This window comes from Podarcis erhardii, assembly GCF_964252035.2.
Source record: "Podarcis erhardii genome assembly, chromosome: 9".
NCBI lineage: Eukaryota > Metazoa > Chordata > Lepidosauria > Squamata > Lacertidae > Podarcis > Podarcis erhardii.
In genome coordinates, this window is record NC_138512.1 from 70,809,257 (window position 1) to 70,834,081 (window position 24,825).

Here is a 24,825-nt window from a genome sequence, read left to right on the forward strand (position 1 = left end):
AGTCGTGTCTCTTCGTGACCCCCTGGACCAGAGCACGCCAGGCACTCCTGTCTTCCACTGTCTCCCGCAGTTTGGTCAAACTCATGCTGGTATCTTCAAGAACACTGTCCAACCATCTCGTCCTCTGTCGTCCCCTTCTCCTTGTTCCCTCCATCTTTCCCAACATCAGGGTCTTTTCCAGGGAGTCTCATGAGGTCGCCAAAGTATTGGAGCCTCAGCTTCACGATCTGTCCTTCCAGTGACCACTCAGGGCTGATTTCCTTCAGAATGGAGAGGTTTGATCTTCTTGCAGTCCATGGAACTCTCAAGAAGAGAGTATAAATAATCTATTATTATTATTATTATTATTATTATTATTATTATTATTATTATTATTATTATCATTATTATTATTATTATTATTATTATGGACCATAAAGAAGGCTGATTGCCAAAGAATTGATGCTTTTGAATTATGGTGTTGGAGGAGACTCTTGAGAATCCCCCACAACAACAATTATTATTATTATTATTAAGCGCAACCAGCGTCACTCCCCACTTGGGAGATTGCCAGCAAGCGAGAAGAATCTGCAAAAGATCAATCTGCAAAAATTGCAAATCAGGGCTCTGCAAAGACGAGCCGATTGTGTGGAGGGGAAAGTGCAGGCCATCGCCGGCAGCGCAGATAGCGGAAAACATGGCGTGACTAATCCGGCTCGTGTTTTCCTTGGCTGGGGAAAGCAAGCCGCGGGGCCGGGCCGGCGGTGAATAGCCCAGCAGCACCAACAGCCCGGCCGCTTCGGCGGGGCTTCCCTACCAGCTGACCGCCTCGCCCAGCGCTGAGCTCATCCCGGGCCGGCGCGCCTTGGGGAGCCGGGCGGCCTCGCTGGGTCGGGCGCCTTTTCGGGGAAAGCGAAACCGAAGCGCCTCGCTCCGCCCCCAAGCAGCCGCCTCCGCCGCCCCTCAGGCCCCGGCTTCTTTCCCTCCGCCTTCTCGGGCCGAGGGAGGCGCCTGGCCGGGAGGTCCTGGGCTGGGAGCGCCCAGTGGGAAGGGCGCGGAGCTCGCTGGCTCGCCTGCCTTCTCCGCCCGGCGCCTTTACGCAGCGCCCTCGGCCCGGCCTAGCCGCTCGCTCCTTCGCTCGCTCGCCCGCTCGCCCGCTCGCCGCCATGAGGAAGCTCTGCCTGGGCACGGTGGGCGGGCTGTCCATGACCCTGCTCATCGCCAGCGTCGCCCTGCTGGTGGCCCGCGTCTTGCAGAAAGCCGTGGAGCTGCAAGTCCGACAGGTGAGGAGCGGGCATGGCCTCGGCGCGCGACTGCTCGCATTCACACGTTACGCTGAAAGGAGGGTTGGGGCCTTAGGGTTGCGCTCAGGGGGTGGGGGTGGGGGTGGGGAGAGATCGTCTGGAGGCTTATCTGGGGATTGTTCTGTGTCAGCTTTGAGCTGCTGTATTTTTAAAAACAAAACGCGCCCTTTAAAATTCCCTCCCATGTTTGTCTCTCTTTGCACTTCGTCACTCTCGGGACAGAACTTTTTCTCACCATCCCTTCCCATCAAACATACGGCACCGTCTCCAGGGGATTTAAAAGAAGAAAAAAAATATTTGCAGGCAATAATTATGGGAGAAGACAATACATGGGGGAACACATGACTTCCCGTTAAACGTGGGTGCTGTTTGTATTTATCACTTGCAGAAATTAAGGTGTTCATGGAGGGGTAGTGAAAAGTTCACTGTAAAATAGAAGGGAAGAGAGGACAGGGAATCAACACCTACCCAAGTTGTGCAGTTGCTTTGCTTTCTTTTTTTTAGTTTAATTTTTAAATTAAGAGAATATTCTAAATTGTCAAACATATATTTAAACAAACTTAAAATATCAATGACTTCCCTTCGTTTTGCACAACATAAATCCCTGCATATTTTATATAAACTAAACCATTCAGTATTCCATTATTACATTCATCAGAACCTATTTACGCTGTTGAATTTATCGTAATGCTGCCCGTGTTTTCAAATAAACACAATTTTCCTCCATATATTCAATAAACATTTTCCATTCTTCTTTAAACATGTGTTCTTCCTGTTCTCTTATTTGGTATGTTAGGTCCGCAAACTGCGCACATTCCATCAGTTTAAGTTGCCAATCTTCTTTAGTTGGGACTTTGCTTGTTTTCCGTTTTGGGGCTAACAAAATACGAGCCGTGGTAGTGGCATACATAAATAACCTTTTCCAACATCTGGGAATTTCCGTCTGAGTTATTCCCAACAAAAAGGACCCTGGTGTGTTTTTTTGGAAAAATACTTTTAAACATTTCCCCCCCAAGCTCCTTCAACTGCCCTCTCATGTATAAAACGATGGCACTAGAAAAGCAACACAACTTGGGAATGGATCTTTGCATTTGCATCACAAGCATTGTGTCTCCTTTTGTTGCGACAGCAACTCCTTCCCCTTATGCATGGCATAAATTAAATCAGTCAGCACTTGGAAGCCAGTATTTCTGTGATGGAATCCCTGCTCCTCAAAGCTAACGCGACTTGGGTTGCACAACATGTGCCTTCCTTGGTTTTTCGTCACAGTTGCCCAACACTTAATGACTGGCAGGTAATGGTGTGAACTCACGGCGCTGAAAAAGTTCTATGTTCAAAGCGGTGCCAGACGCTGTTGACGGATCTTGGCCAGGCATAGGCAAACTCTGGTCCTCCAGATGTTTGGGACTACAGTTCCCATCATCCCTGACCACTGGTCCTGTTAGTTGGGGATGATGGGAATTGTAGTCCTAAACATCTGGAGGGCCAGAGTTTGCCTATGTCTGATCTTGGCCCTGGTGGTTAAGCTGTGATAGCTCCTTTTTATGACCTTGTGGTTGATTGACATACATGTGTGAATTGCCCCTGAGCGTTAAGGTACCTGGCTGTGAGCAAACGGCAGTTGGCACATCCTCAGAGGCAGTATGTTCACATAACATAGTTCCGTTCTGTAGATCTGGCATAGTTTGGTGGTTACCAGTGTGAACTCTGAAGCGGGGGAGTCCTGATCAGCTTTCCTCACTGCCATCAACTGACTGCCATTATGAGAGAACAATCACTGAATTGTGGAGGTGGAAGGGACCCCGAGGTGCAGGAATCATTCGCTCAACATGAGACTCGAACCCAGGACCCTGAGATTAAAAGTCACATGATTTGTTAACTGAGGTTTCATAGTTTATTATACAGAAACAGAGAGGTTTCTCATAGAGGTTTGCAGTCTGGAGCCAGTGTGGTGTAGTGGTTAAGAGCGGTAGTCTCCTAATCTGGGGAACCGGGTTCGCGTCTCCGCTCCTCCACATGCAGCTGCTGGGTGACCTTGGGCCAGTCACACTTCTGTGAAGTCTCTCAGCCCCACTCACCTCACAGAGTGTTTGTTGTGGGGGAGGAAGGGAAAGGAGAATGTTAGCCGCTTTGAGACTCCTTAAAGGGAGTGAAAGGCGGGATATCAAATCCAAACTCTTCTTCTTCTACTCTTCTTCTTAAAAGCATGAAATGAACTGGGGAATGCTCAGCAGTGGTTTCGGAAGAGAGGTAATGTATACAGAAATTAATCTAGGAGTCAGGGAGGGGAATCGTAAATGCCAAATAGAATACTTAGAAGGAAACGCATAAAGTAATTGCACAGACGGAAAAGGGGCCCCAGCCAGATATTTAGAGGGAGAGAGTTTGTTTAAGTAACAAGATTTATATACTGCTTAATCAAAATAGCCTCTAAGCAGTTCATGTAAAACAACATGAAGTTCTACTTGGTCCTACTTATGGGTTTCCACTCTGAGAACAGGATGAGGAATAGGTGGCCACTGGCCTGATTCAGCAGGTCTCTTTATGTTCTTGCACATCTCTCTCCTGTCGAGAGATACTCCTGGATGACAGGTACTTTCTGTCGGCCGCCTTTTATTTAGCATCAGAACAACTCGCCATTCCAGATTTGTTGTAAAAGTCTGTAATCTAATACCTGAGCGGTACTTTGAACTTTTAGGGCAAGAGCTAGACAAGTACCGGTATTAAACTTGTGTCAGTGTATGTTGCTAAGCTCTTATTCAAAATACCGTGGACTCTTGGGTTGCAAACGTGATCCGTGCGGGATGCATGTTCGCAACCCGCAGTGTCCACAGCAGCGCGTCTGTGCATGTGTGGGTTGCAATTCGGCGCATATGCGCAAACAATGCGCAAAGCGCAATTTAGCGCTTCTGCGCATGAGTGACTGCCAAAACCCGGAAGTAACCTGTTCCAGTACTTCCAGGTTTCGGCGGTCCGTAACCTGAAAAAACGCAACCTGAAGCGGCTGTAACCCAAGGTATGACTGTACATGTGTACAGTATATGTATCTGTCGGTGAAGGTCAGGTGTTGAGAACCCCTGGGGGTCCTCTGTCTGGCCCCTGGGACTCACCCCAGGCCACCCCCCTCGCCAGCCCTGATCCTCACTCTTCTGGAGTGCTTCTGCCGGGCACAAGTCCTTGAACTTTTGATAATGCTGCTTGCTTGCTTACTGAATGGATGGATGAAGAGGTTCCTGTGTGTACATGTAAGAGCTCTAGACGTTTGCATGGATGTAATGTGGGCTGCTATGCAAATGGAAGAGCAGAACCCTTTGCTCCCTCCTTTTTTACCTGTGACCCTTCTTGCAGGCCCTGTACGGTTCCTCGTGAGGAAATGCAGGCTATGGGCTGGAAAGGTCTCTCTCTCCCCCACCCCCAGTGTACGAAGCAGCAGTATGAGCAAGCACCTAAACTTGAAACAAGGGGTGTGGTATGAGTGGGTGAGAGTTGAGAGCCTTGGATGAGAAAGCAAAAATTAAGAGTCCCGTGCTCCGCCAACTGAGCTATGCATTATTCTATGTGTCTGTGATGTTCTATTCTGTTCTACCATGTTACCGTTGTTCATTGTTTGCAAGCCACTTTGGGATTCATTGGAATTGAAAGCGGCGTACAAATGTAATAAATCAAATCTTTTGTCCCAGGGTATGATCCAAAGGAACATGAGGCCACTGACTTACTGAAGCTAAGCAGGTCTGAGTCTGGTCAGTGTTTGGATGGGAGACCTTCTGAAACAGCAAACACTGCCTCAGGTTCCATAATAATTAATAATAATAATAATAATAATAATAATTTTTTTATATACCCCGCTCTTCCCAGTTCAGAAAACCGGGCTCAGGGTGGCTAATTTAAAACATTTAATTGATGCAACAAAAAACAGCATAAAATACAGTCTAAAATGTGAATAACAATAAATTCAGAATTCAAAAATCAATTTAGGAGGAAAATCCATCCAATAAACATTAGATGATCACCAGGGCTAGCTGGCTAAATTAGTCCTATTTGGGCCAGTGAGGATACCAGGGGAGAATTAGCTGTGGGATCCCAGAGCAGGTAATCTTTATAAAAAGGGGAGGGGGAGGGATGGAAGGAAGGGGAGTAAAAGATCAGGCTAAGTTCAAGTTGAAAGCCAGGTGGAATAGCTCTGTCTTACAGGCCCTGTGGAAGGAAGTGAAATCCTGCAGGGCCCTGGTCTTATGGGACAGAGCATTCCACCAGTTCGGAGCCATCACTGAGAAGGCCCTGGCCCTGGTAGAGGATAATCTGGCTTACTTAGGGCCCGGGACCTCTAAACTATGATTATCCATGGACCTTAAGGTCCTCTGCGGGGCATACCAGGAGAGATATAAATGAGGGAATAAAGGAGAGAGATTAATGAAGGAGGAGGAATAGGGAGGAATTCTGAGTTATATAACCTGGCAGCCTTCAGCTCCACTGTAATCTCCAGATTGTGTGGGGCTCCCTGTCTGTGAGTGGACAATTTCACCTCTTGACAAGAGGTTGTGCTTGGTGACAATGGGGTTGTTGCCTTTTGAGAATGGAGGTGACAAAAAGAAAATGGTGGGAGCCCCCGGAGGAAAATTTCATTCCCCTCCTTTTCCTTCTCTATATGTTATAAAAAAAGCAGTGTTTGAAATTAGCCAGGGGCCAGGCGCATTTTGCACCTGGCTTTCAACCACTTGTGACCAAGTGAAGATGCCTTGGGGCCAGGATGGTGCCTGATGCCTCCACCATCTGGAGATGCATGCCTGGAGATTCTTGAATCTGGACTGCTTTCACACACTAGCAAGACATCCTGAAGAATTCTATCAGTAATACGTATTTTATCTGAACAATGGGAATGAATTTCTGGAACCAAAATGCTTTTCCTGTGCAGCCTGAGCAGGAGCAGTCACCATTAAGAAAAAGAGGTCAGAACAGGTCGATAGATACATGGACTGTCCCTGGATCAAGCGACTTTTCATCTTGAAGTTCTCAAAGCTCTTAACCTAGCTCAGGGTTGTCACCTGAACCAGCTGAGAGTCAATCACAGTCAGTCCATTATCTGAAAAATAAGACTCTAGAGCTGTCCTGCCCCCAAAGGCAGACTAGACATTCCATTTTGGTGACTGTAAGCTTGGTTTAAGAGCCATTTAGCATCTTGAGCTTCTAACACTGCTGGAAAACAATGGCAGATGAAGGCTACTACTCTCAAGTACTGCTTGTGGGTTTCCCAGATGCACAAAGAGGAACTGGGACCTGTTGACCACACAGGCCTTTGGTCTGATTCAGAATAGCTCTTCTTGCATTCTCAAGTGCAGCTGTTGATGTAGTTGCCTCAACAGTAGCCATGTCGGGGGGGAGTGTAACCTAGACATGTGACCCTTTTGTCACATGAGCACCATGACACAGGATCCGATCCCAGAGAATCGGCAAATATGCTGCAGAGATAATGTGCAAAAACTGTATCTTTGTAGCAGTGTTAGAAACTCAGATGCAGTCATACCACATGTTACATCCACTTCTTGTTACGTTCTTTCAGGTTACGTCCCACGGCGACCTGGAAGTACTGGAAAGGGTTACTTCCGGGTTTTGCCACATGCGCAGAAGCACAAAATGATGTTGTGCGCATGCGCAGAAGTGGCGAATCGCAACTCAAACATGCGCAGATGCGCCACTGCGGGTTGCGCTCTTTTCATGTTGCGAATGGGCCTCTGGAACGGATCCCGTTCGCAACTAGAGGTACCACTGTATAGATAAGCACTTATACCGAGTCAGACCCCTGATCCAGCTAGCTCAGGGGTTGGCAAAGTTTTCATGGCTTTGGCTGGTTCACGGTCCCACAGACGCTGCAGTGGGTCGTAGTGTGTGTGCGCGCATGCATGCGCAAACACTATTTCCGGAGTGGAGGAGGTGTGCACAGCTTCCTGCAGCCAATGGAAAGCCGGCCAGTGCAGTGGAAGGCAGTCCCCACTCTGCTCTGCGCCAGTTTAGCGCGGCGCACAGGAGCCCACCAAGCAGGTGGTGGGGGTCCATGGGCCGGTTAAACGACCCCCATGGGCCGCTTGTGGCCCATGGCCCTTAGGTTGCCAACCCCGAGCTAGCTCAATACTGTGTACTTGCTGGCTGGCTACCGCTGTGTCCAGAGTTTTGGACAGATTTCTCTCCCAGCCCTTCCAGGGAGTGCTTTTGGGACCTTCTGCATGCAAAGGAGGTGCTCTGCCACAGGTAAAGGTAAAGGGACCCCTGACCATTAGGTCCAGTCGTGGCCAACTCTGGGGTTGTGGCGCTCATCTCGCTTTATTGGCCGAGGGAGCCATTGTACAGCTTCCGGGTCATGTGGCCAGCATGACTAAGCCGCTTCTGGCAAACCAGAGCAGCGCACGGAAACACCGTTTACCTTCCCACCAGAGTAGTACCTATTTATCTACTTGCACTTTGACGTGCTTTCGAACTGCTAGGTTGGCAGGAGCAGGGACCGAGCAACGGGAGCTCACCCCGTCGCGGGGATTCGAACCTTCTGATCAGCAAGTCCTAGGCTCTGTGGTTTAACCCACAGCGCCACCCGCGTCCCACTGGAGGGGTCTTCTAAAGGGCATCTACTTTATCTGCATGTGATTTCTGAGGCCCTCACATGCAGTTTAGACCTACTTTGGCACTGCCTCCAAGTTAGCAGTGCTGTTCCGTTGTGAAGGTGTGGTTTATGTGGGCGAGCAATGTCAAAACCCAACCTGGTCAAACACGTTCCTCTTACTGCAAGACTGGCTTCTCTGCTGCTTAGCTTTTTTGCCCATCACCCTTATTTGGGTTTTATGTGTCCCTGCTTTGTGCAAAATCAAGCCGTGCATCTAATGCATCCTTTTATGTGCCAGGTTCATTCGTCAGCTGAGGAAGAACCCATTTGTAACCTCTTCCACCTTCGCAGACACCTGCTGCTATCTGCACGGACTTGTTTGCGGTTTCCTGCTCTGTCCTGAGAAAAAGAGGCCTTTGTTTTTTCTGAAGCAGCCTCTCTGAGCCTTCTGGAATGCAAACAGAAAAAGGCATCTTGGTCGATCGGAAAAACAAAATCTGCAGCAGGACAGTAGCTTTATTAGGAACAACTAACATTTCACAAAATATCAAGCAGACTTTCAGGTTCTTCAAAACCTGCCATAAGGCTGATTGTTTAGCAGATTTCCCTTAACTTTTAAGCCTGATGAAAAGTCACATGATGGCTCAAAACTAACAGATTACGCAGAGTTAGACAAATTAACAGGGAAAATTAGATACCAAAAAGACCAGAAATTCATTGAGGACTGGGGGAAATTTACAGAGTATTTGAAAAACATATGTGAGGATAGCACAACGCTAGCGTGTTTCAAAGAAGCTTTGTGAAAATAGAAGGAGTATTGCCAAAAGGCAAGTAAGGATAGAAATATAATATTTAATGGCAATATCTAAAGAAGGAATGTGAGGAGAGGATTTTAACTACGAAAGATTGTCAGAGAAGTTGAGGGAGGTCCAAACAAGGTGAAATATGTGATATATAAATGGATTGGTTTATTATTTTTTTTTATGGAAAAACTTCAATAAAAATTTATTACATGAAAAGTCACATGATGGAGACCTGAAGGAGGTTTGAAGACTTAAGTAGATTAGCCTGTATTGGGTGATAGCAGGATTGTTCCAAGGCTGCTGAGAGAAAGAAACAATTGTGGCAGACTCTCTAGTATTTTTTAAAAAGAATTTAAAATCCAGCCTTTACTCATGCCCATCTCTTAGCAAAATACACAGGTTCCTTGTGAGGCAGAAAACAGAAATAAAGAAGAAACGAGGCTGTCTTTTATATTTGCAAAACTGGAGATGACTTGTAAGGTAAAAGTAAAGGGACCCCTGACCATTAGGTCCAGTCGTGACCAACTCTGGGGTTGCGGCGCTCATCTCGCTTTATTGGCCGAGGGAGCCAGCGTACAGCTTCCAGGTCATGTGGCCAGCATAACTAAGCTGCTTCTGGCAAACCAGAGCAGCACACGGAAACGCCGTTTACCTTCCCGCCGGAGCGGTACCTATTTATCTACTTGCACTTTGACGTGCTTTCAAACTGCTTGGTGGGCAGGAGCAGGGGCCGAGCGACGGGAGCTCACCCCGTCTCGGGGATTCAAACCGCCAACCTTCTCATCTTCTCACCTTCTCCTAGGCTCTGTGGTTTAACCCACAGCACCACCCGCGTCCCGGAGATGACTTGTAGTTGGTGCATTAGGTAAAAAGCTTTCAGATAGTATCTTGCTCCGTTTCTGTTAAGGGAGTTGTTCTTGAGAAGATGGAGCAACAGGCTTTATGGCAAACGGCTTTCTTGAATGTGGGAGAGGTTACAGGAAAGGTGAAGGGAGGGAGAGAGACTGATGTTTAAGTTATCATTTTTCTTGGGAATTCCTTATAATTCCAAGCAGGAAGTTTGGCTGGTTTGCTTAGATGTGGCTGTTTGCTGAGGACCATCTCATGCCTGCCTACCTGGCTATCTCAGCTGTTAACGGCCAAGAATAAAAGGTAGTCCTTCAGTATATGAAGAAAGCTAGACAGCAAATACCAGATGCTCCTCTGCAAGGAGGGAATTTCACAACTCAGGGGGCACCACCCTCTCCAGGAGTGGGAGGCTTTTTAAAAAGCTGTTTCGAACTGTAGGTCATGTTTCTTAATAGTGCTTGTAGAACAAGGTACTGCAGAATACTTTATTATACAATGAAACTCATTAAAGCCACTAAATGCAGCCGAGCCCAGATTCTGTGGCACAGATTTTGGCAATCAGCACATCTCAAGACGTGCGCTTGAAACCTAAATTTGAAAATTGAAATGAGCTACTAAGCACAATAGAGTTTCATCTCCGTTGCAGTGGCATTGAGACACACCCTTCAACATAGAGAATAATGGAAGCTGCCTTCTATGGTGTCATACTATTGGTCTATCTTGCTCAGCATTGTGTACACCAGGGATGGGAAAATCTCTCGCCCATGGACCTTTCACAGCTAAGTCAGTATAGAGCATGGGAGTCATAATCTCAGGATTGTGGGTTCAAGCCTCACATTGCGCCAATGGTTGCTTCATTGCGGGAGGTTGAACTGGAGAAGGTCCTTGTGTTATCTCCCAACACTACAGTTCTTTGATTCTATGAAATCTGTCCTACCAGGCCGTTTCCCCCAAACTTCACCCACCTACCCTAGCATTATATGCGATGTCAAGTACAGGGGCTGGTTGAGATGTGTCTGGATTGGCTGGGCACACTTCTGATCCCTGCAGGAAGCAGGATTGAACTCTCTACCTATCACCTGATGAGCAGGGAGTTCAGTTCTGCTTGGTCACTATCTCAGCCCACCACCACCAACCCTGGCCAACTTGAGCAGGGAGGCGGTCCCTCTCACCTGTCATAGTTGGCCAATGGGTTGCTGGTGAGAGAGAGAGAGATAGAGAAAGATATGGTCTGCCAGGTGGAAAATGTCCGCAGCCCTCATCTATATGGATTGGTAGTGCTCTCAGGAGATGTTCCATGTCCTGCTTGGAGATGCTGGGGATTGAACCAAGGGACGCGGGTGGCACTGTGGGTTAAAACCACAGAGCCTAGGGCTTGCCAATCAGAAGGACGGTGGTTCGAATCCCCACGATGGGGTGAGCTCCTGTTGCTTGGTCCCTGCTCCTGCCAACCTAGCAGTTCAAAAGCACGTCAAAGTGCAAGTAGATAAATAGGCACCACTCCGGCGGGAAGGTAAATGGCATTTCCGTGCGCTGCTCTGGTTTGCCAGAAGCGGCTTAGTCATGCTGGCCACATGACCCGGAAGCTGTACGCCGGCTCCCTCAGCCAATAAAGATGAACACCGCAACCCCAGAGTCATCCGCGACTGGACCTAATGGTCAGGGGTCCCTTTACCTATACCTTTGCCTTCTGCATGCAGAGCAGATGTTCTAATCACTGGGCTATGAGTAGTTCATAGGACACTAATAAGAAGGCACAAATGAAGGTCGCCAGCACCATCTGCCCACCTGATTGCTTCCCATACTACTGATTTGGCATGCGATAGGAAGTTCCACTGGGAAAGGCATCCTTCCAAATGGAATCACTTCTGAGTAATTCACTTCCAAACAGCGTAGATTAAGAAGAGGTTTTGCCAAAGGCCAGATCTGATAGTAGTCAAAGTGACTGACATTCTGGGGGGTCTCCAGCATATTATATTCCTCCATTTCAGGGGGTTGGACTAGACCAGGCATGGCGAAACTTGGCCCTCCAGATGTTTTGGGACTACAACTCCCATCATCCATAGCTAACAGAACCAGTGGTCAGGGATGATGGGAATTGTAGTCCCAAAACATCTGGAGGCCAAGTTTCACCGTGTCTGGAATAAACGATCCTCAGGTTCCCTTCCAACACCACAATTCTATGGCTATATCTTTGAAGAAGCGCTGATAAGCAGATCCTAGGTGTTTCTGCACTTGTTTTGAATTAGCTCAGTAAATGGCATTGGAATGTTTTGGAAAGTCTGGTGGAGGTCCGCCCCACAGCTTGCTCCACTTGCGATCCTCACCCATCCCCAATAACGCCCCCTTTTACCTTATGCAACTGCTAAGCTCCCTTTTCATCTTCCCAACCCGCTTCTCTCTTTGATTCTGCCATCCCTTGGGCCCCAGCCAATACAGCCAGTGATCAGGAATTATGGGAGCTGTAGTTCAGCAATAGGGTATATTGGGTGTTAGGGGAGGGGAAAGTACCTCTGATGGGGACACATCATGCTCCTTCGGAGGTAGTTTGTCCACCTTTGGTCCCACCCTGCGCTCGGCTCTCACCTGTGGCTCCTAGAAGCCTTCGGCATGTGACAGTGGCCACACCCCAGGAAACGGTTTTGACTGACCAGCTAAACCAGGTGAGGGTAGCCGCTGGGTCTCAAACCCTCAGTGTTTTAGGGATTTCCCCACATGCAAAGGTAGAATTGAGCAAATGAAACAAACAAACAAACAAAATTTATTTATTTATTTATACCCTGCCCTCCCCAGCCAAGACTGGGCTCAGGGCAGCTGACACCAGGTATAAAAATAATTGATTAAAATACAACTTAAAAACAAGATTTAAACACAACATTAAAATGCAGCCTCATTTCAGTAGAAACTCAAATCAAAAACTTTTTGGGGATGAAAACGTCAAATCTTCACCAAGGCCAACTATCCAGACTGGTCCTACGTGGGCCAGAAAAAAGCCAGGGAAGTCCCCAAATAGGAGTTCCATCACAGAAGGAGAAAGGAAAGAGGGGAAGGGGATCAAGTTGATTCCAAGCCAAAGGCAGAACAACTCTGTCTTACAGGCCCTGCGGAAAGAAATCAGATCCTGCAGGGCCCTGGTCTCATGAGACAGAGCGTTCCACCAGGCTGGAGCCAATGTTGAAAAGGCCCTGGCCCTGGTTGAGGCTAATCTGACTTCCTTAGGGCCCAGTACCTCTAGGGTGTTGCTTTATATGGACCTATAACAGTGGATCCAATGGTCAAGAAGGTGGTTTCTGCATGTGCTGGAGTAAGGGCAGATTGGGCTTGTCTGCCTGGGAAGGTAGGCCATCTAGGAGAAGAAAAACTCTGATCCTAAAATGGGATGTCTTCAGGAGAAGAACAGGCTCAGGAGTAAACCCTACCCAAATTTGGAGCGGATTCCCTAAGACAGTTGGATGGTGCCTTTTATGTCTCCTTCCGGCAACTCCTGCAGCCAAGCTGGTGCCAAATGTCTTGCTCTGCTTTCCTTTGGGCCTAATAATAATAATAATAATAATAATAATAATAATAATAATAATAATTTATTTATACCCCGCCCATCTGGCTGGGTTTCCCCCGCCACTCTGGGCGGCTTCCAACAGAATATTAAAATACAATAACCTATTAAACATTAAAAGCTTCCCTAAACAGGGCTGCCTTCAGATGTCTTCTAAAAATCTGGTAGTTGTTTTTCTCTTTGACATCTGGTGGGAGGGCGTTCCACAGGGCGGGTGCCACTACTGAGAAGGCCCTCTGCCTGGTTCTCTGTAACTTGGCTTCTCGCAGAGAAGGAAGCGGCAGAAGGGCCTCGGTGCTGGACCTCAGTGTCCGGGCAGAACGATGGGGGTGGAGACGCTCCTTCAGGTATACTGGACATCAGTGAGGCCAAGAGTGGGGTCTTGTCGTCTGTACAGCCCAGGACTTCCACACATACTGCCCAGGCTTGTGCCCGGAGAAGTCGCTTTGGTGCTGCTAATGCAGCAGTTTGACTTCACCCCCAGAAGCTCACTCCATTGTCTCTCGAGACAGATGGATGCCAACTGGAGGACCATAGGTTAGTCACCTCTGTTTTCAAGTTTAAATGGTTTCAGTGGAGATATCTGCATACCAGCCTCTCTCACTGAAACCTGTGGGTTTTTTAAGTGCTTAATTTACAAATACATCATGCCCAATTATTTACTTTAAAATATTATGGGGCTTGGGAGGAAAAGTAAAACCCAATTAAAGATAAAGGGACCCCTGACCATTAGGTTCAGTCATGACCGACTCTGGGGTTGTAGTGCTCATCTCGCTTTATTGGCCAAGGGAGCCGGCATACAGCTTCTGGGTCATGTGGCCAGCATGACTAAGCCGCTTCTGGCGAACCAGAGCAGCGCACGGAAACGGCGTTTATCTTCCTGCCAGAATGGTACCTATTTATCTACTTGCACTTTGACGTGCTTTCGAACTGCTAGGTTGGCAGGAGCAGGGACCGAGCAATGGGAGCTCACCCCGTCGTGGGGCTTTGAACCGCTGACCTTCTGTTCGGCAAGTCCTAGGCTCTGTGGTTTAACCCACAGCACCACCCACGTCCCTAAAACCCAATTACATGGGACTTATTCTCACTAAACTTAGCGATTACTTCTGAGTAATTGCTAAGTGTGTAAAGGTGCACAACAAGACAGGTCCTTGCCCCAAGGATGGTACAGTCTAAAATGCAGTAGGGAAGAGACAAAGGGAAGAGATTCAATTCAAGAATTTTGCCCTCAATTCTATACCTTCTTACCTAGGAGTAAATCCCACTGAACTCACAGTGCACATGCATAGGTTTCAACTGTTGATCTTAAATCTTACCAATGTGATTATTTCAGTCTTGGTCCAGTCGTTGTGTCAGTCTAATCTACCTCACAGGAAAAAAATGTGAGAGCGTCCTGTATTGCTACCCTGAATTCCTTTTGGAAAAAACAACTTACAAATGTGATAAGTTACATTTTGAGGGTTGTTACGGGGATAGTGGCTGGGTTCTAATATTTGTTCACCACAAGGCTGATTAAGTGGCCTTGGAATAGTCATTATCTCTGCACCTCGTCTGCTTCAAAAGCTTGGTGTTGCTTCCGCCGCTCTTATAAAAAACTACCTAGAGTTCCTTGAAACAACTTGGGGATTTAACACAAGAAGAGAGCCACTAAGCATGCGTAAAATCAATATTTTCATTACTGCTGAACTCTTTGCACAGTTCTTTAAGAATTAAATTTATATTGATCTTCTTCCAGAAAGAGGCAGTCGATAGTCTTCAAATGGACACATGAGAACACGTGATAGAAAGCAGGGAAGGGAATAGAAAGGATTGAAAGGATTTTAGCTTCAACTCCCACCCAACAACTCTTCACAGTTAAGGCTGCAGCCCTAGTTCAGTTGACCTGTGAGTTACTCTAGCTGAGTCTAGCACATTTGCAAAGCTAAGCAGGGTCCTGTATTGTTTCAACTTGGAAGGGGGACCATGTGTTGAGATAGATGACCCTTGAGGTCCCTTCCAACTCCTACAATTCTGATGCGTTTAGGAATGTACTATACAGTGGTACCTCGGGTTACATATGCTTCAGGTTACAGAGGCTTCAGATTACAGACTCTGCTAACCCAGAAATATTACCTCGGGTTAAGAACTTTGCTTCAGGATGAGAACAGAAATCGTGCTCCGGCGGTGCGGCGGCAGCGGGAGGCCCCATTAGCTAAAGTGGTGCTTCAGGTTAAGAACAGTTTCAGGTTAACAACGGACCTCTGGAACAAATTAAGTACTTAACCCGAGCTACCACTGTAATGCCACAACCAATGACTTTTGTTATCACAGTTACTCCTGTGCGTGATCACTGTGGTTATTTTTCATACATTTCAAACTTTAATTGAATTTTTACAGACTGGAGTTTATGTGCCACGTGGTCATTTGACCCCACCGTTTGTGATGGGTTTTCTCTATACGTGTGTGTGTGTGTGTGTGTGTGTGTGTGTGTGTGTGTGTGTACCTGTAAAATTTCATGCATCTGATGCATAATAAATTGATTAGTTTTTACAGCACCCCAAGACTCTTCCTTGTTCCATTGCAGCAGATTAAAACAGCTACCTTTCTGGAATATTGACTTTCATCGACGCAGAACATTGAATCAAATGGTGCAGGCTTTGTTCTTGGACTCTACCATTCTGGCTGCATGTTGGAGACTGCATTTTGGAGAGCTCCTGGGAGCAGAGGAGGAAAAATCCCTGCATGTCAGGGGGGGAAGATTCTAAGCCTTCTACTTCCATGTCAGTTTTCTGCTGGATTTTTCTAAAGTGTTTTCTGACCACCACCAGGCAAGGCACAATCCACAGAAAGCTACAGTATATCACGTGGTTCTGCTGCACATGTGGATCAATTCCCTTATTCGGTGCACATCCTGGAAGTATATTAATAATGTTCTTCCTTTCTTCTTCTTCCTTGTAGCAAACCGTGTTAAAAAATGGTACAGAATTTTTTGAAATGTGGGAGGAGCCTCCGCCGCCAGTTTATATGCAGTTCTATTTTTTTAACTTGACCAATCCTTTGGAAGTAGTTCAAGGCGAACCTCCCATTGTGAGACAAGTTGGACCATACACTTACAGGTATTTTTTGCTTCATTCATTACTCCAAGACAGTTTATAAAGAGATTGTGCTTTGGGTCTCAAAACAAGAGTCTTGCCGGGGTCAAGGGATGATTGTGAAAGCAGGAATCATAAGGGTGTCAAAATGTCAGGACAACTTGTCCACTCAGAGAAGTAAGAAAGGTGCTGGTGGGTGAAGGATTAACTGTAGAGTTGGGATCTGTATAAGTTTCCAGCCCTCATGGATATAGAAATAATATTGTATAAGAAATACAGTGGTACCTTGGTTGTTGAACTTAATTCGTTCGACTCCCGGAACTGTTTGAAAACCAAGGCGCGGCTTCTGATTGGCTGCAGGAGCTTCCTGTACTCAATCGGAAGCCACACCGGACGTTCAGTTTCCAAAAAACCTTCGCAAACCGGAACACACACTTCTGAGTTTGCGGTGTTAGGGAGCCCATTTGTTCGGGAGCCAAGCCAATCGACAACCAAGGTGCCACCTGGTACATTTTCAGAGAGCTAAAGGCAGTGTCGTCAACCTTTTTGCACCAGTGGGCACATTAAAAAAAAACCAGAAAGCGCTGTGGGTGCCAGTCAGAAAATGGCTGCCATGGGAGTGTGGCATAGCGCAACATGGCTTAGGGGTTCTGAGCTGGTACTGCTATGACTAGGGTGGAGCAGCAGTGGCAGCGACACCAACTTCTGGTGTGAAGGCATTTATCTTCTGGCGAGATCTTGTACCCTCTGGCCTTTGGCACTGTTTTTCTAGAGTCTATGTAATTCACTAGGATGAACTGAAATATTTTAAAACGCTACTTTCCCCCCTCTCTTTCTCTCCTCTGTCTTTCTCTGCAGGGAACACAGGCTCCACGTAAATGTTCACTTTTTAGACAACGGCACAAAAGTGTCTTCTCTGAATCCAAAGACTTACTTCTTCGAGCCGGAGATGTCTGTGGGGGACCCGGAAGCTCATCTGATCAGGACTATAAACATGCCTGCACTGGTGAGGTTACTTTTGGGCAGCTTGCGAGGATTTTATTGTCACTTTTGTGCTGCTTTAATCAGAGATGCCTGTGATTGAACCTTATGCCTGTAAAGCACGGGTGGGGGAACTTTTTGTCATGCCAGGTGTTGCTGAACTGCATCTCCCATCATCCCTCACCAATGTTTGCGCTTGCGGTGGCCAATGGGAGTTGCAGTGCAAACCGACAAAGTTTAGCCACAGCTGCTGCATAGAAGGTGCCTGTCACTCCTTGCTGTTGGTTCCTGTAGTTTTAAACCCTCTGTGCACCCTACACTTTGATGATGAGCGGTGAGTAGTTTCTTTCCTTTAAAAAATTGCAATCTGGTGTACAGTGGTGCCTCGCAAGACGAAAAGAATCCGTTCCGCGAGACTCTTCGTCTAGCGGTTTTTTCGTCTTGCGAAGCAAGCCCATTGACGGCTTAGTGGATTAGCGCTATTAGCGGTTTAGCGGCTTTTAGCGGCTTAGCGTATAAGCGGCTTAGCGGCTTAGAAAAAGGGGGGGGGGAGGAAAAAACCCCCGCAGGAACTCGCAATACATTTTCGTCTTGCGAAGCAAGCCCATAGGAAATTCATTTTGCGAAGCACCTCCAAAACGGAAAACTCTTTCGTCTAGCGAGTTTTCCGTCTTGCGAGGCGTTCGTCTTGCGGGGCACCACTGTATTACCAAAATCAAGAAGCATCACAAAACAGAACAAATGCAATGAAAAGCAAATGGCGTTCATACTTCCTAGCCCCAAAGTGTGTGAAATCACAGTCCTGTGTGTCCTTTAACAGCAAAATTACGCAGACAAATGGCTTAAACTTGTCCAGCCTAGCTCACACAAATCTCATGGCTATTATATGTAAAACTCAAAAAGAAGTTTCCAAGAATGAATCCTTTTTCTAGAGTGATTAGCTGTGCAGTCTTCATCTGTCAGTTTTTTTTCTCCATTGCAGCAGGGGCCCTACACTTGGTAACCCATGTAATTGAAGGAAGCTTTCCTGATCTTCCTTTATTTTTTTTTTTGTAATTGGGATGCCCTCTGGTTGATGCAAATTGCTTCCTATCAGAGAGGAAGACTCACCTGAAACAGGCTGGGCCTGCTTGTCAAAAACCAGATCGTTCTGTGACAACAGCAAGGGGGCTGTCAACTATTTGCCGTTTACAGAGTGCTTATTTAGAATAAGATCTTACTGAACTATAGACTTGAAGGCAATTCAAGGTGTTACAGGCTGGGGCTCCACCTTGTGGTGGATTGAAGAACCGCTGGCATTTAGGCATTCCATAGGCCAAAGTACACATTACATGGCAGGTGATGGGAATCTCACATATAATTTTCTTATCCAAAAAGAGCTGTGGAGCCATGCCTGGCATAGGGCTGAGGGTGATGGCATTTGGGGTTCAAATGCATTAGCAGAAGTTGAGCTTAACCAGAACCCTTACTTGGAGGGAGCACATTTAACCATTGGATGTAGTCACACTGAGACGCTTAAGTTTAGTAAGATAATAAAAAAAGCTAAGTTGGTTAAAGGAAATACAGTGGTGCCCCGCAAGACGAATGCCTCGCAAGACGGAAAACCCGCTAGACAAAAGGGTTTTCTGTTTTGGAGGTGCTTCGCAAAACGAATTTCCCTATGGGCTTGCTCCGCAAGACGAAAATATCTTGCAAGTTCCTGCGGGTTTTTTTTTCTTTCCCCCCCTTTTTCTAAACCGCTAAGCCGCTTATCTGCTTATCCGCTAAGCCGATAAGCCGCTAAAAGCCGCTAATAGCGCTAATCCGATAATCCGTCAGTGGGCTTGCTTCGCAAGACGAAAAGACCGCTAGACGAAGAGACTCGCGGAATGGATTCTTTTCGTCTTGCGAGGCACCACTGTACATGCTTGACAGAAAATATCCTCGTTCTGTGTAGCCAAGGTGGAGATACAAAGAGGCATGCTTGCTCTTTCATCCTTCAGGAGAGCATAGCTGTCAACCGTCCCTTATTTGGCGGGAAACTCCCTTATCCCAGCGCTGTGTCCCACTGCTGTCCCTTATTGCTGATGTCCCTTAAATTTCACGGGTTTCAAAGGAAGCAGCTCCTCTCCCTCCCTCCCTCCCTGCCGGCCAGGGAGGAGGGAGGCTCCAGCTGTGTTGCTTGGCTGTGTTGCTCACCCAATAAGGAGTCTAAGAACGACTGGGGGGTGGAGCTTGCATGCCTTGTGCCGATCAAATCGGCTGCATTGCCTGGGGACTCGCCTTTGCTCAGCGCTTCCCAGCGGAGAGGTGACGGTGGTTGCTGCGCTGTGGGAACCACCGCTTGAGGCTTCGTTTGGCTGCTGGCTGGGCTTTCTGCCTTTGGCTTGGAGGGGCTCAGAAGTTGAACACACCTGTGCTTGGAAAATCCCTTATTTTGGCTGCTGATACTTTATTTTGAGGCTGCTGGTCACTTATTTTCAAATCTGTAAGTTGACAGCTATGCAGGAGAGACATGCAAATAGGCCTCCTTTCCCAAGGTAAGGACAAAATAGGAAATGAGGTCGGTCACCCTAAGGGTGTCAGTCTGGCATCGTAGGAAGGTCAGTGCAGGTTAAATCAGAAATACAATCTAGGAAGTATGGAGGACCCCCTCTCCATCTACTCTCTCACCCCATGCAAATCCTCCAGTTTTCAATACAAGCTGAGTTGCACTCAGCACTTCCAAAAGATGGCTTAACTCTGCCTCCCCTTTCCTTTTGGACTACCATCAGCTACAAAGGGGAAAACATGCAGGCACTTAATGTGCAGTTTTACCCTGATGATGTCTCAGTAGCACATTTCACAAGTTTAACATGCATTCTCTTAATAGTCTTTGCAACGGCCCTGTGAGCTAGGTTGGTGCCGCTGTGTGCTCCTGAGAGAAAAATGACTTGCCTGTGGCCGCCTGCTTGAGTTTTATGGCCGCCATGAAATTTAAACCGGGGGCTCATCCTGTTTTTCATTATCAAATACATTCAAAGCAGCTTGCAGAGGGAAGTTCTTAAAAGACACCGAATACTTTTAAAAAAATAAAATAAAATAGCGAATCCAATTATTAAAACCAGTTCCCAATTTTCAGTTCAGTTTCTTCTATTTTGGTTTGCCTAACTCTCTGTTCATCCTCTCAGGTGATCTGCTACCTTTAGTACATTGACTCCAGTAAAATGGGGCCAAAAGCCAGAGGATCCAAGATTTTGCCAGAAGATGGTGCCGCTGCCAGCACTGCTTATCCACAGATGGTGGGGTGGGGATGGGCAGGGAGCTTGTGGGGGCACCCAATCTTGGGCTGCCTGAGGCAGCTGCCTCACTTCACCTCATGGGTGAACCGGCCCTACACCCCCTCTAGATTCCATTTCCTACCAGTTCCTGGGAGTCAGAACTACGGAGATTGCTCTTGTGCTTGAGTCCTCCTTGTGGGTTTCCTGCAAGCCCCTGGCTGGCCCCTGTGAGCTCCACATGCTCACAAGCTTTCCTCCTCCTCCTCCATCAGGTTGCAATGAACATGGCTACAGCAACGCCCATGCGTTTCCCTGCAGAGATCTTGCTCATATTATTTGATGAAAACTTGTTCATGACACGCACTGTCCATGAACTGCTGTGGGGGTACACAGACAAGCTGCTCAGCGCCCTACACAAATTCCGCCCCAGTATTGACCCAGACTTCGGCTTTTTTAAAAAGGTAAGGTTCTGACCGCACAATCCTACCTGTTCACAGACTGTCTCGCCAGAGTGGTGCATGCTCTAGTTATCTCCCGCTTGGACTGCTGCAATGCGCTCTATGTGGGGCTCCCTTTGAAGGTGACCCGGAAACTACAACTAATCCAGAATGCGGCAGCTAGACTGGTGACTGGAAGCGGCGGCCGAGACCACATAACATCGGTCTTGAAAGACCTACATAGGCTCCCAATACGTTTCTGAGCACAGTTCAAAGTGTTGGTGTTGACCTTGGAAGCCCTAAATGGCCTCGGCCCAGTATACCTGAAGGAGCGTCTCCCCCCCCCCCATCGTTCTGCCCGGACACTGAGGTCCAGCTCCGAGGGCCTTCTGGCGGTTCCCTCATTGCGAGAAACCAAGTTACAGGGAACCAGGCAGAGGGCCTTCTCGGTAGTGGCACCCGCCCTGTGGAACACCCTCCCACCAGATGTCAAAGAGAAAAACAACTACCAGACTTTTAGAAGACATTTGAAGGCAGCCCTGTTTAGGGAAGCTTTTAATGTTTAATAAGTTATTGCATTTTGGTGTTCAGTTGGAAGCTGTCCAGATGGGCGGGGTATAAATACTCAGATTTGCATATTAGTCTTGGCTGAAAAGGTTCCCAAGTCCTGCAAGAGGGCGAAGGATCAATTGGTTCTTTCCTGTCCCCTCATCCCACCAATCACAAAAGCAGTCATGAAAGCGAAAGCTCTCTCTATCTCGTGTTTTATTTCTAGATGAACGGGTCTGATGATGGCGAGTACATTGTCCTAAGCGGGGAGAAGAACTACCTTGACTTCACGAAGATCGTCAAATGGAGAGGGAAAGAGTAATGTTTCTTTCTTTTCCTTTTAATTTGAGCGCTGGACTCCGTGGTTAATAATTCGCGTTTCAAATTTTGAAAGGCAAGGACGTGCAGAGCAAGAGCTCTTGGGCGATGACGGTGATGATTTGATAGAGTAGCATCAGTGTGCTAAGCCAGGGAGCACATTTTGAGAGAGTGCTTCGGGTGTCCATCAGAAAATGGTTGCCATGGCATGACACACTAAAAGGAGCACAGTCTTGGGGAAGCTTTCCCCAGAATTGTAATTCCATACCAGAAGACTTTTAAGCTTGTTGCATTTCTGCCTCAGAAATGAAACAGAAGCAGGGGAAAGCGCATTAAAGGAGAGGGGAAACCCAGCAAATAAGGACCCCAAGATTTTCTGTTTCCAGGTGTCCAAACAAATCAGTCACAGCTCTGAATTCACCCATTGGCTTAAAACAATGCCACGGAAATCACTTAGAAGGGTACCTGCATGTTTGGGTCCATAACTTTATTTCTAGGAGGGATAGAGTCTTACTTTTTTATTTAAATAAAAGCCCAAGGGCAGCTAAAGTAACCTTTATGAGCATTGTGGTGCCTATGTGCTCTGCCTTGGCAATCCCCGCACTAAACAAAAGGCTGGCCTTTGCCCCCCAAGAACTGGCAGCTCTAAATTTAGACAGGGGAAATGGAAATGGAGCTAACATGGGATGAATCTGCACACCTGGAGAGACAGGTGCTGAAGCTTCGTTTTAGTTGGGCATAAAAGCAGTGATCCCCAAGCCCAATGCTCTGCAGATGCTCTAGGACTCCGACTCCCATCGTCCCTCACCATGGGCCATGCTGTCTGGGGATTGTGGGAGCTGGAGTCTTGAGAACACAAGGGCACCAGGTTGGAGATTGCTGGACTTTTCAAAGACTTGGTGGAAGGGGTCATGTTGTTGTTGTTGTTTAAATAAAAAGAGGTAGTTCTTATTTGTTTCTTTTTTTAAAAAAAGACCAGGAATGGGGGTGGCTTTTGTTGGTTCTCTACGAAATGAGTCCACACAGGGGAGAATGGGCCGTCTCATTGAAAAGACCAGGAGGTCTTATTAACATAGCTGTTAACGTTTTCCTTTTTAAAAAAGGGAAATTCCCTTATTTCGAATAGGATTCCTCGCAAGAAAAGGGAAAAGTTGACAGCTGTGCTTATTAAGGCGGTAAGATCGAGGGAGCCAAGTTGAGAGGCAGGGATCAGTAGATAAATATATTGGGCTATAAGTAAAAATAAAGGAAGGGGGAGTGGAGATCTTTAAAGTTGAGGACAAAGAAATTATTCTGCATATGGAAGGGGATAAGAAGAAACAGAGATGAGGTTCTATCTGGGGCATGGGGAATAATAGCCCTAGACTGTTTTATTTGAGGCTGCTGCAAAACACTGATTTTTCTATGTGCTCAAAAGCTGTTCCTCCTCCGTATGTCTTCCCTCTGTAGCTCCCTAGACTGGTGGACATCACCAACTTGTAACATGATAAATGGAACCGACGGTGATACTTTTCACCCATTGATAGACACTGGTGAAACCATCTACGTTTTCTCGTCAGACTTCTGTAGGTAAGAATGGTGGAAGGTCTTCATATCGTAGTGCTTTTCCTACTGTCACAACAACATTTAGGAAGGAGCAGGTTCAAGCAGGCCACAAGGAAAGTTAACTAGTGCGTTTCAGTGGGATATATGGGGCATCCCAAGCCCATAACTTGCTGGTGAACATTGCTAGCGTAGGATTATACTTTGTTTGGAATACGTGTAAATCGCTCCTTGCCCTGCTGTGCCCCCAAAATACCACTTGTGTGTGTTTGGTCCACGTTTGTGTGTTTGTGTTTGGAAGACGGAAGAGAGAAAATGGGGTGTAGAAGCTGAGCTGGAAGCAGCAAACAGGAGCTGGGAACCAGATGCCACAAACCAGAGGAATCGGAAGCCAGGAATACAAACTGGGAAGTCAGATCTTTAGTCCAAAGTCAGAGCCAAGGCGTGCTGCTGCCCAGGCAACAACTCAGCCCTGCACAGGAAGCTTGCATCGTTCTTTCTAATGAGGGGATGCAATGGCCAGCCTAGGTGGGTGAAGTCTGACTGGAGCCCATTAATCCATTGCCAGCCAAGTGATGCTCTAACCTGCAGCCTTGTTGGCTCACTGAGTAGGGCAACAGTTTCCAGCTCAATGGGTCCCTGGCTTTTGCCCCAGGAGTTTCCAGTGACACAGGCCCTCCATTCACACCACAGCAGTCCTGAAGAGCACACAGTGCGTCTTTTGTTTCCGATCAAAGCCCGCAGCGGAAGGCTTCAGGCTCTTCTTGTCCTTTCCAGGTCTATGTACCTCACGTTTCAGAAGTACGTGACTGTTGAAGGGATCTCAGCCTACCGGTTTTCGCCTCCTGAGATGCTCTTTGCAAACGCCTCTGTCAATCCAGACAATGCCGGGTTTTGTGTACCGGCAGGGAACTGCCTAGGGGCAGGGCTCCTGAACATCAGCGCCTGCAATCAAGGTACGTGAGCCAAAAGGGATGCTAGGGCAGGACAGACTTTGCCAGCCCTGCACACCTCCCTGTGTCATTTTGCAGATTTGGTTGGGGGTTTTTTTGTATGTGTACGTGACCCCGGAAGCTGTCTGTGGACAAGCTCCGGCTCCCGGCCTCTTGAGAGAGATGAGCGCGCAACCCTAGAGTCGGTCACGACTGGACCTGTTGGTCAGGGGTACCTTTACCTTTATATGTAATCTCTGACTCCTGGAAACCCCCAAAATAGCCCGGCAAGGACTGTGCATCCTCGGTGGGTATGGAATGCCGACTGACAGTTGGAGGGAGCAGGAAATGGAAACTGGGAGAGCAGGGGGCATGCAGTGGAGTATCCTGGGAAAGGGTATGACTGGCTGGAAGGAATCCTGAACAGGAGCCCCCCAAGGTGCAGCATTTTTTTGCCAGGGACCATGCTGAGGAGGGGTGCGCTGAGGATCCAGATCTTGAATCTTCCCAGGAGCAGGAGGACAGTATAGATTTGGAACAGCGGTTTGCAGAGGGGCATAGTTCGGAAGGCAGAAGCTGGGGTATACTGGGTGGGGAACAGCTAGGAGAAGAAATACGGGAAGAGAGAGGGCTAACAGACTCAATTTCTCTGGAAAGCGTTCATCCGCTCAGCCCAAGG

The 24,825-nt window shown here is 47.4% G+C and overlaps 1 protein-coding gene across 2 annotated transcripts in view; it reads left to right on the plus strand.

Moving 5' to 3' along the window:
* Positions 1-1,062: 1,062 nt before the first annotated feature.
* Positions 1,063-24,825, plus strand: part of SCARB2 (scavenger receptor class B member 2) — a 34,704-nt gene continuing 10,941 nt past the window's right edge. Inside the window, exons 1-7 of one of the 2 annotated variants that reach the window (XM_081877000.1) lie at positions 1,063-1,262; positions 16,015-16,172; positions 17,007-17,154; positions 20,641-20,829; positions 21,581-21,672; positions 23,122-23,241; positions 23,992-24,170. In XM_081877000.1, the coding sequence (XP_081733126.1) occupies positions 1,146-1,262; positions 16,015-16,172; positions 17,007-17,154; positions 20,641-20,829; positions 21,581-21,672; positions 23,122-23,241; positions 23,992-24,170 (1,003 nt within the window). In that variant the 5' untranslated portion in view covers positions 1,063-1,145. The remainder of the gene's footprint in view (positions 1,263-16,014; positions 16,173-17,006; positions 17,155-20,640; positions 20,830-21,580; positions 21,673-23,121; positions 23,242-23,991; positions 24,171-24,825) is intronic. The other variant, XM_081877001.1, reaches the window with a different exon arrangement.